Source organism: Austrofundulus limnaeus, unplaced genomic scaffold (genome assembly GCF_001266775.1).
Source record: "Austrofundulus limnaeus strain Quisiro unplaced genomic scaffold, Austrofundulus_limnaeus-1.0 Scaffold1, whole genome shotgun sequence".
NCBI lineage: Eukaryota > Metazoa > Chordata > Actinopteri > Cyprinodontiformes > Rivulidae > Austrofundulus > Austrofundulus limnaeus.
In genome coordinates, this window is record NW_013952403.1 from 4,427,775 (window position 1) to 4,439,746 (window position 11,972).

At 39.7% G+C, this 11,972-nt stretch overlaps 1 protein-coding gene across 1 annotated transcript in view; it reads right to left on the bottom strand.

Annotated features, from left to right (window-relative positions):
- slc24a6a (solute carrier family 24 member 6a) overlaps positions 1–11,842 on the bottom strand; it is a 14,005-nt gene extending 2,163 nt beyond the window's left edge. The window contains exons 1-15 of the mRNA XM_014006202.1: positions 11,404–11,842; positions 11,166–11,255; positions 6,805–6,881; positions 6,650–6,724; positions 6,477–6,561; positions 5,695–5,798; positions 4,478–4,552; positions 4,233–4,258; positions 4,093–4,146; positions 3,846–3,982; positions 3,550–3,638; positions 2,130–2,391; positions 981–1,147; positions 786–900; positions 568–680 (exon numbers count right to left, since the gene is read on the bottom strand). Coding sequence (XP_013861656.1) covers positions 568–680; positions 786–900; positions 981–1,147; positions 2,130–2,391; positions 3,550–3,638; positions 3,846–3,982; positions 4,093–4,146; positions 4,233–4,258; positions 4,478–4,552; positions 5,695–5,798; positions 6,477–6,561; positions 6,650–6,724; positions 6,805–6,881; positions 11,166–11,255; positions 11,404–11,512 — 1,578 coding nt within the window. The 5' untranslated portion in view covers positions 11,513–11,842. The remainder of the gene's footprint in view (positions 1–567; positions 681–785; positions 901–980; positions 1,148–2,129; positions 2,392–3,549; positions 3,639–3,845; positions 3,983–4,092; positions 4,147–4,232; positions 4,259–4,477; positions 4,553–5,694; positions 5,799–6,476; positions 6,562–6,649; positions 6,725–6,804; positions 6,882–11,165; positions 11,256–11,403) is intronic.
- Positions 11,843–11,972: the final 130 nt, after the last annotated feature.

Consider the following 11,972-nt stretch of genomic DNA (forward strand, 5'->3'; position numbering starts at 1 on the left):
CTTCAAATGAAACGTCAAAAAGAAATAAAGTAGTATTTAACAATATTTAAATAAATACAAAAATTAACTATGTATAAAATACGGCAGAGTGAGTATTTGCTACTTGTTTGATATACAAACTTAATCAAGACATGTTTTTATTCTGAAAGGGGTAAACTGGACGTGTCACAAAGCAGACAGAGCTGCTCTGGTTTGGACGATTTGCCACAGATGAGCCCACCTTCAAACCAGACCTACAGAAAACTAATAACAGGTTTGTGTCGGTCCCACCAAAACTGGAGGGAGATGAAGACGTGTGACCAAGAGTCATCTTAGCGGTTAGCGTTAGCTTCCATTAATTTTGTAATATAGCGTTAGCAGAGCTAAGATTCTGGTTTAGTGAATTAGTGGTGAACCTAACTTTAAGTTGGAAAGCTAAAACTTCGTCAAATATTACAACTCGATTAAGGTCCCTTTGAACGAGTTGTTGTGTTCAAACCTTTATGTCAAATGTGTCTTAGCTAGGTGTCCCTCAAAACAGAGTTGCAACAACACATTTAGTGATAAAAGGAGCCGCTGGTGTTTTACCACCGATCCGTAGCTGACGATGAGAGTCCTCAGAGCCCAGGGGAAGCCCAGGCCCAGCAGCACGTCGAAGATGTTACTGCCAATGGAGTTGGACACGGCCATGTCGCCCATTCCTGCAACGTTTACCATCCACAGTGAGAGGAGTCAAAACCTGGTTTCAGCATTTATTCACATAGATTTATTCACTTATATTTATTCACGTAGATTTATTCACACACCTTGTCGGGCGACGATGAGACTGGCCATGCAGTCGGGAACGCTGGTGCCGGCTGCAAGGAAAGTGATGCCCATGATGACGTCTGGGATCCCGAGCGTGTAGCTGATGATGGTCACCTGAGAGGAGGAGAGGACGGCGGAACGTGAGCGATTTTAAACGCGTGCGTTCGTGAGCGCGGCTGCATCGAGTCTCGTACCATCCAGACCATGAGGTAGGAGAAGAGGGCGATCCAGAGCGTGGAGGCCAGGAAGGTGAGCAGGTACCAGCGCTCCCACCGCGGCTGGCTACAGTCGGGGATGGTGAAGTGGAGCAGGAAGCTCACGGGCCAGGACAGGAGCCACTTCAGTCGCATGCCTGGGCCATCTGAGGGGACGACAAGGACACACGCGAGTGTACGTACACAACGGTTCCCCCTGCCTTACAGACACATCTTAGCTTTTAAATTATTCCCACGGCTCAGCCTGAATGTGCATGTGGGCGTGTGTCCACTCTGTTAAACTAACCTCATCAGCCATTAACACCATCTTTTAAAGATTTGAAACATCAACTGGTTATTACAGAAACACCAATGAGATTTTACAGGAAGGTTTTCGTTTCCAAGTAGGGCTGTAAAATTAATCGAGTTAACTCTGATTAATTTTAGTGCTGCATGGGCATAGATTAAAAATTTTAATCGCAATTAAAATTTACAATCACTTTACTCTGGCTGAATATGTAAGTTTGTGTATTGCAATGCACTCAGTGCATGCCAGGTCATGTTTGTAAATGAGAAGTGGTTCTCAAACAGTTTACCTGGATAAAGGTTAAATAAATAAACAAAAACTCCATAACACATTATGTACAGTTTTTTTTCTTTTTGTGTTCTTATGACATTTTATTTTATTTATTTATGTTTTGCTGACAACTGTGACCTTAGTATCTATCTTTCATTCCTCATGTTCTCATTTGGCATGAAAATCCTTGAATTCTTGATTTAACTTCATTACTCTGCACAAAATTTCACTGACTCAAATATGTTTGGAGCATTTTTTAGGTCCTGTTTTATATTCAAAAAAATCATTTCTAAACATCAATTTTGTTTTCTAAATAAAAACATTAAAAACTAATTAATAACTCAAATAATTTATTTTATAGAAATATATATTAAATTTAAGATTAATCATGATTAATTCACAGCTACTTTGGGATTAATCAGATTAAAAATATTAATCATTTGACAGCCCTATTTCCAAGTTGCCATTTTTGTTTAGATAGTTCCAAACTGAGTTACATCTGTTCTTTAACATAATAATGTCATTTAAAAGTTTAAACTTTCCACCTCTTTGTGAGCTTCTTATTCACTCACCTGGCAGGATAAAAGGTCTGAAGGCGTTCTCCTCCTCTTCTCCTTTCTCCTGCTCTTCCTCCTCCTCCTCTTCTTGCTGTGAACTCCCCCCCGTCTCCCCCGCTGACTCTTTACCCGTGTCCTTCTCTCCCTCCTGCAGATGCCTGTCCCCCTCGGCCATCGTCCCGTTCTCTCTCCTCCAAGTTCCACTTGGGGATAAAACCTCCTCCCCCGCAGCCGTCGCCTCCTCTGGGCTCACCCGAGCCCGGATCAGCCTCTGCCTCTGTGTGGGAGTGGAGGGGTGGGGGGATAAGGGAGGAAAAGATGATGCGAGGAACGAAATGATGAGTGAAGCTAAGAGTGTGAGAAGAGGCAGATGGAGTGATTAGGCAGCCAGACAGGTCCTCACGTTCACCAGAGGGGGGGTTAGAAAGGAGCAGGAAGAGAGCGGGCAGGTGCAGTTTTATTTGGAAAAAAAAAAAAAAAACACGAAAGAGGAAACAGAAAACTAAGTGCCAAGCTCTTAAACGGCATTTGATTGTGTGAATGTTGAATCAGCCTCACGCTGTTGTTTTTCTAATTTTCTCTCTGTTTTTTGCAACCTAACTACTTCTGTATACTTTGTGCTATTTTAGCTCCTCATACAGTTTGTCAAAATGTTCAGCTCATTTGGGAAATAGCTGCAAGGAATTATGTTTTTGTAACTTTTTATACTTTTCAAAAAATGTAACTTTATTTACCAAAATTTTCCCTATAGAAATACACGGAGATCTCTCCAATTCTTCCAAAGTTATGGTTTACATTATAAACTTTTTGTCTTCCTGTGATACTTTAGTCCTTAGCTACCATTCTGCTACTATTAGCTTTGAGCTATTGGTGTTTTTGGTTTTTATACTTTCTCTGTAAGACTTGTTCTACCTTTAGTTTTTAGCTGAAGTTTTACTACGTTTAGCTTTCAATTGGTCTTCTGTCATTTTTAGCTTTTAACTAGCTATTTGAAACTTAGCTTTTAGCTAATTCTTTGATAATGTAGCTTTTAACTTGCACTGTGATATATTTAGCTAACATTTTGATGCTTTTAGCGACCACTTTACAGCTTTTAGCTTATATCTACTGCTCTGATTCCTTAGCTTTCAGCCAGTTTTCTGCTTCTTTTAGTTTTAATAATTCAGCTTCTTTCAGAAATCACTCAGTCATCTCATTAAACGCAGAACTTTTAGCTGGGAATAAAATGAACTGATTTAATTAAAATCAGTAAGATTACTTTAATGACCACTCTATCATAAACCATAATTTGTGTAACACATCCACATTTAGATATCTGTTACATGAGGAATGTGAGCACATGCAGAGTATACCTCCCTGATGACTTTACGTCCTGCCGTGCACAGGTGGGTGTAATGGGGGTGAAATGTGGGGTGATGAGAAAGCGGCGGCTTGCCTCTGAGAAGGAGAGCTGCTGGGGGTGAAGGTTCAGTAGCTCGTCCACCATCACCACTGCTGAGTCCTGACCGGCCACCACACATGAGTCTGAGAGCAGACAGAAGAAACGTGAGCAGGAGATGAGAAAAGAAGCGTTTTTAAAACTGAAAGAAAACCAGAAAAAAATGAGGGAAAGTGAAAATGGTTTTGTTCTATTTAAGTGTTTTTTTAATCCACAGGGAAAGAGACAGGGTTTGACTGACAGCTTCAACTGTGTCAGCAGGTCTGCTCCCACAGAGAGACGAGCTCCTGCACCTGGCTTCAGCGGCACCGTGTCGTTTTCACAGTCCCCGGCGTTTCCTACGGCGGTGGTCCGTCTGAAACTGCTCAGGCACGGCTGACCCTCCACGCTGCAGTGTCTCTCCATCAGGCAACACAGAGGTCTGTTGAACCTGCGCAAAAAAAAAAAAAAAAAAAAAACCCACAGAGTCATGCTTATTCAGTTAATATTACACAGAAATTAGATCTGTGCCAAACAGAGATGTGAGAGGACAGAACTCACTTCATGATGATTATATAAATCCCATACATGGAGATCAGGATGATGGTTTCCCACCTAAAACAGTCAACATTCATCTCAACGTCAGTTATCTAATCTGGTGTAAAAACAAAAGCAGCACCTGAAATTACAATCAGTCTCACCACAACACCTTTTCATCATAGATCACCTATAAAAAAAAAGCCACAACAGGATGTTAATTTAAACTCAGAAACAAACTTTTTGTATTCAGCAGTAAAGAGCAAACAGTTTGTAGTCCTATCAGATGAAATGTATAACCCTCCTGCTGTCCTTGGGTCAAAACGATCCACAAGGACTCAGTTAAAAAGCTGAGGCCCTGTAGGTCTAACCAGTGAGAAGAGCCGAATGAGAAACCTGCTGTTCTCACCAGAATAAGCACCACTATGGAGATGATGTAGAAAACAGCATCACGGAACAAAGGCCACCAGCTGAGGGAGATGGGCTGCAGACACAAAGATATAAAACATAAAAAAATACTGGAATGTGTGGTCCAGAAAGATGGATATAATCTAATTAAAATCTGCATTAGAAATTAACAAGTTCAGTATTTAGAAAAATGCTCAAACTAATTCTGTAGTTTTAAAGTCCTAGATAAAACAATAAAACCAAACATAATTCATGATGTAGTAACTCTTTAATCTTGTCACTGAAAGAACTGTGCAGCTAACCATGTCTTAAAGTGTTTTTGTTCTTGTTTTGAGACTGATCTACTAAGCAAGAGCAGAATGTTTATTATTAGTCTTGTCTGGAAGTTTTCCTTATTTCAAGAAGTCTTACTGAACTGGCAGATTGTTTCATTTAATTAGAGAAAATCCCAACTAGTGCTTTAAAACTCATTTTTGGCTTTTTTTTTTTTACAGCGTAACAAAGTCGCATGAATGCTTTCAACAACCAATATTAATTCTAGAATTATATGAAAAACAAGCAGCAGCTTAGTTAAACATGAAAACATCACAGTGTGCATCACAGTTAATAAAGCTTATTTATGAGCAAGATATTAGGGGCGCACCAAAAAAAATCAGAATTGTGATTCTCATTTACAAAGATTCAGAATCGATTTCAAATGTCCTAAAATCGATTTTAAAAAAAAATCAAGCAAATCCAATGGCTGCCTCCATTCTGTAACTATGTGGGCCGTCCTGATGTCACCTTGCAGCTGCTTCTGGAAGGTATGCACGCACAGAAAGCGCCAAAACAAAGAGGAAACTACAAAACTGGAGGAAAGAGAGATTCAACTGACCCCATCTTCATTGAACGCAAAGATTTGGACTCATTTTGGTTTTTACTGAATAAGTTTGAGTTTGACATGAGCTTCACTGTGTGCAAGGTTTGCAAAATGAAGATGAAGCACTTTAGGAACACAACAAATGGGCTCACATTATCAGATTTTAATTTAAAAAATTGATTTTGAATCGAATCGTGAGATAGTAAAAGATTCCCACCCCTAAAAGATATGCACCGTTTCTCCTGTAACAAATCATGCATGTAAACACAGCTTTGACCAAAATCGGCCTCTTTTTCAGACCCATTATTGCTTCATCTCTTTTCTGATGATCTGAAAGTTGCTAAATCACTAAAACAAACCTGTCCAGAGAAGATGCCGCAGAGGCCAATAATGACAAGGATGTTAAAGACGGCTGATCCAACAATGGTTCCCACACCAACGTCTCCCTTTGTGATGAACACCCCTGAAACCACAGCATGAAAAGCTGTAAATCACCAGTAAAGATAAAGTCAGCAGCATTGTGACACTGAACAAAAAAAAAACATTGGCCAAGTGTTCTCCCTCTTCATATTAAAGGTTTGACTAAAGCTGTTTTATCTTCACTTTATAACTCCAGTTACACGACTGGATGTATAATATTTATTGCCTGAAAACACTCGAAGTTTTTCCTTCATCTGATGTGAATAAATCAGTTTGTGTCAGCGGCATTTATAAAAAAAGATTTTTCAGCGTCACAAGATTAGAAGCAACATTTTGGCTCTAAAAATAAATAAATAAATCACAGGAGGATGCTGCTTTGTAGGACTTTTTTTTTAAACTGTGTGCTGTATCAGCAAACGGAACAGGAACAAATCTTCAAGGAAAAAAGGAAAATATTTGATTATAGCTGGGTTGCAATTTTTTTATTCATCCAGGCAACAGTTTTAGAATCCTGCGGACTGCTTCCTGTAAACATGCTTTTATTTGATCAATCTGCAACTACAGCTGTGGGCCTCAGTTATAAGAGTAAACAATAAAATCAGGTAACCTGATGGAGGATAATAAAATCCACTCTCCCTGACATCTATAATCCTGTTTAATGAACACATTCTAACATGTCCCAGTTCTAACCCGTGACTGACTGGACGGACGTCTTACTGACCAATCAGTGATGTGAAGAGTTCGGGGGCGGAGCTTCCAGCTGCCATGAAGGTTGCCCCAGCGACATCCTGACTGAGATGAAGGTTCTGGTGGACAGAGGTGAAGAGTTTATCTGCTTTCTTTATTCTCAACAAAACATTTATCCGCCTGTTTTCAGAGTCTAATAGTTCCTACCTCTGACACTTTCTCCAGTGACGGCACAAAGTAAACATCACACACTATGGCCAGCGCGTGAAACATGTAGATCGCCTGTTAAAATGCAGGAAACACCATTTATAACACGCTTTGTGGGTTTCGGCACAACAAGCTGAACTTTATTTGACACTCACGCAGAGAACGTGAAGCAGCACGGCTCCCTGTCTCCTCTGATCCAGAGTGAAGATGTCCTCTGGAAACTCGTTTATGGCTGAGGAGGAAACAGTGGAAATTTTTAACCACATCTGAAATCAAACAACTAACTCAAAAAACTCAAGTATTCTGAAAGCAAATCAGTTTGGTCGTGCAAAACGCTCTAGATCAGGGCTATTCAACTAAATTCCTCCAGGGGCCACAGTTACTGCAGGCCAACGGCTCAGAGGCCTAACATCCAGCAATTAAAGTCATTATGTAAAAAAACCAAGTGTTACAAAGATCTGTTACCTTTGAATTAGTTTATTTTACTGCATTTAATCATGAATACAACATACAGAACCCTATATAATAATAAGTGATAAAACAACTAAAACAAAAAGACCACATTCTGCTTCTTATTTACCACAAATATTATTTTAACATCTCTGACTTGCCAAATTTTTAAACCAATTTTATTTTTGCTTTCATAGTTTTATCTTCAACTGCTTGTAATTTTAACTTTCTTGGATGTTCATAGAAATGTTTTTTACCAGCTTCTAGCCAAGATTCTGACGTTTCTGTAGATACCAAACATGTGTATGTTTAACTAAAAGAACTTATAGTAATAAAGTAAAAAAACGGGGGTTTGGGCTTAAGAGATGAATGAACCAATTGGCAGGCCGAATGGCCCGCGGGCCGCCAGTTGAATAGCCCTGCTGTAGGTGTTAAAACGCCTGTGTTGAAACTCAAAGAAAGGCAAACTCTGACATCTGAATGGTGGAACTTAAGAACCATCTTGTGAGTTTAGAGCTCTAAAGGTGAAATTTCTGTTGTGAAAAACAGGTCAGAAACTGGGCTAACACAGTAAGGAGGCACATAATCCTGCTTTAACACGACATATAAGCCTTTTAACGGGAAAACATCTTCTAATATCTTAACTTTTGTTGCCTCATCACATTATGAGTGAAAAAAACTTAAAACCTGTGTAATCTGCTTAAACATACAAGGAATTAAGATGTAACAGAACTGGAATCATTTTGTAAATAAGAAAGTAAAATGAGGTTTTCTGGGGACTATTTTCTGGATTAATCCTGTTTAAAGTCAGCTGCACGTAAATAATCTGATCAGAAGTAACTCCTCTGACATCAGTTTAATCTGAGAGTTCAGGATCATCACAAACACAAATTACACTGGGATTATGTTTGTAATGAGCTTTTGTTATATATTATTGGCAAAAACAATCAGTTTAATCATTTCTTAACCAGGAAGTCTCTCGTCTCCACTTGTATGCGTAACCATAGCAACAAGCGCCCAGGCTACTTTAAGGTTAAATCTGTCAGTATTTGTGTTTTTGGATGACTTTTTGATCATTTTTTGTGTTTTATTGTTCATGTTTTTATTCCTTTTTGGTGTTTATTTGTCTCAGTTCAGAACCTGCTCCTCAGTCCAGCCACACCCAGATATTTAAAATGAGTCAGTTAATTTAATCCTCTCTAAAGCCGCTCGGTTAAACAATGAATTAGAATTGTTTATCTTGTGCCGAGATGTACCTTCTTGCAGCAACGCCACAATTCACTGGTGAAAAATACTTTCGGAAACAGCAAAAGGAAAATCTGGAAAGTAAATTTGCCACTCTCTTCAAGGTTTTCTGATTTATTTGTGAGATGGGATTTATAAAACCCCACAGAACATGATGGCTCAAATATCTATTTTGATTAAAAAAAGAGATCAAAGAAATAATCTTGAAGTTCAGTCAGTAATCAAATTGGCAAGATTAGGATTTAAGAGTTGAACAAACAACATAAATATAATTGTTCAACGATTAAATTGTACTTAGGACAATGAGATGGAAAACCATTGAGAAAACTGTAAATTCTTAATGCAGAAGGTTCCTTAGGTTTTTTTGAATAAGCTCAATTACTTTTTTGTTTACAGTGTACAAGTATCTTATCATGAAATTACTTTGGTAAAAGTTAAAGTCTCCTCCAAGAACATTACTTGAGTAAAAGTCTTAAAGTATCTCTTTTTTTAACTTAAGTATCAAAAGTAAATTTCAGACATAAAATGTATTTAAGTATTAAAAGTAAAAGTATTGGGTAAAAACGAGCAGTTAGGTTTTCCAAAATGACATTTTTTGGGAGGTGACCTCTCCAAAAAACATTTTTTTCTAAATGCGTGCAGCTGGGAGAGATTGTGTACAATTTGGTGTCAGAACGGTATATATTTATACTTCTCATCCAACTACAGTTAAATTCAGTTTCAAGAAGGCACAATTTGTCAGGATAGTATTTTTTAACAATAATGAACGAAAATGAAAAACGACTTTCTACTTCTTACTTTGTTTAAAAATATAAGAAGTAAAAAAACAATTGTATAGGTCTTCTGGACGGGTTCTTCTCTAATGAAACGTTTCGTCTCTCCTCCAAGAGACTTCTTCAGTCATGTCCCATGACATTAAGTATTCTTCATGTCCATTCTTGTGGACATGTCCATTGTCCTTCTTGTCCATTCTTCATGTCCCAGTGACTTTCAAACCCCAAAACACATTACGGCAAAGGCTGGTTCACCCCAAAGATCCGGTGCCCCGGCACAAACAGAGCAATATTGTATATGCTGTTAAGTGCCAGGAGGACTGCGACCAGTTATACATCGGGGAAACAAAGCAGCCACTGTTCAAAAGAATGTCCCAACACAGACGAGCTACATCTAATGGCCAGAACTCTGCAGTTTTCACTCATTTACAGGCCAGCGGTCACTCTTTCAGAGATGAGGATGTTCTCATTCTTGATAGAGAGGAACGTTGGTTTGAGAGAGGAGTAAAAGAAGCCATTTTTGTGAAGAACGACCGTCCATCATTAAACAGAGGTGGAGGCCTCCGTTTTCAGTTGTCCCCCTCCTACAGCGCGGCTATTGCCAGTATCACTCCACCCCTGTTAACAATAGGTGTTAATTAGGTGTCAACAATAGCCATGTGATGTGAGTATCAGTCACATGGAGGCAGGGCTTAAAAGCCTGAATTTTGCCTGAAACTCTCAGACTGAAGAAGTCTCTTGGAGGAGAGACGAAACGTTTCATTAGAGAAGAACCCGTCCAGAAGACCTATACAATTTTTTTTTTGATTTTTTACCTGGATTACTGAGATGCATCAGGACATAAAGAAGTAAAAGTACAGATAATCGGGTGAAAATGTAAGGAGTAGAAGTAAAACGTAGGCTGAAAATTAATTACTCAAGTAAAGTACAGATAACCAAAATTTATACTTAAGTACAATAACAAAGTATTTGTACTTAGTTATTTTACAACTCTGGAAAGGAGGCAAGAGATGTTTAAAAATATACAAATAATTTGTTCTTATAACAGATTAAATGGTAAATGGACTGTGTATAGCATCCATCCAACCAGGACACTCAAAGTGCTTCACAACACAATCTGAGCCCTCATTTAACCATTCACACAGCACTTTATTAGGTCTCTATGTACAAATCATCTATGGAGATTAATCAGTGCTAATCCCATTCATACACTGATGAGACACACATCAGAGGCAACAACTGAGACAGCTAGAACAGGGGATAGAACCGGCAACCTACTGGTTCAGGGCTACTCCGCTAACTACTCGTCCACAGCCGCCCCTCAGAGCAGTGATGATATAATTCACCTGATTTTGAGTCACTTGTTGTAATTTAAGAGAAACATCTCACCAAAAACAAACAAAATAAACAGTCTTTTTAGGAGGTAGTCTCAGCAGGACAACAACAATCATTCTGCACAAAATACAGCAAAGTAGTTGCTCCTGTAAAAAAACGTCTGACTCATCGTGTTAAAGAGAAATCTTCAGTCAGCAGAGAACAAACACGGTTTCATCTCACAAAGTCGAGGGAAATTAGTTTTCTCAGTCTGAATAAATCCATCTCAGTCCATTTTCTTAGAACTGGCAGAGTATAATCTACTGTTTACATTTCATTCATTCAAACATCTAAGAACACCTGATAAGATATGAGGAACATTGATGAGCTTGTTAATCAGCAGATCGTTGCGGCGGGGTAGGCACTTTGAACCACAATGGATGCACGCACGCAGCATCCAACCACAAAATCAGCATCCTGTTTCCTAGCGACCAAGCCCCTCAAAGGCCTGACTGTGTTTAAACATCATGAGCAGAGTCTGAGGAACCAGAGAGGTTCATCAATGCTCAGACGGAAACAGGACTCGGATAAAAAAGAATAATTAATAAAGGTAGATGAGGGCGAAGCTTTTCAGCATCGTCTGACAAACACAGACCCTTTAGGGAATAAATATTCAGTTTCACACACAAATGTGGTTTAATAAAGATGCAAAATAAAATGCAGGGAAATCTCACCAGATCTGGAGCTAGTCTGATTATCTTCTTTTTGCAGGATCTGTCTCTTGGATAAGAGCATGCCATCACCCACTGTTTGGCCATGAGAGCCTGAGAGAAGGCAGATAATTACTAAAACAAATAATGACATTTATGCACGATTTATAGTAAAATTACAATGGATTTTAAAGAACTTTTGCATTGTTCTGTTTAAAAACTCATTAGGGTTGCAGCCTATTACATAAATGTTTGTTTGCACCTGTAGGCTCGCTGAAGGGACAGATCCAGGCAGCTGTGAGAAGACCCAGTCCACCGATGAAGAGCCGGGGAAGGAGCAGCGTCCGCCCGGGTCTCCCTGGAGCCTTCATCCCGCCAGCCGCGGCCGCTTGTCGGCTCTGGGATCAGAACATGCCGCCGCCACGACCACTCTTCCCTTTCCGCTCTCCGGGCTCTTTTTTTTCTTCTTCTTAATTTTCAAACCGGATCTAGCTGGCCCTTCGCTTTCTCCCTGATTTATCGTCTCTGGCTCGGAGCTCCCATCCGAAGTGAAAGCACCGCGGCCCCACCGGCGTCAGCGCGTCGGCATCCCGCTCCGGTGGAGCTCCAGCGGCCGCGTCGATGAGCTTCACCTCCGGGCAGCGAAGACTCAGCAATCGGCGCCTATTTTGTTAACAGACATCCGCTCAGACGGTCTCAGCATCCCTCCTGTCCTGAACCGGATCCCGGTTAGGATGTTTTCCGACCAGGAGGGGCTGTTTTCCTTCAGCTGGGTGGGTCGGACTACAGATTCATCAAGTCAGATTTATGAATTAAAACTAAATATAGTCC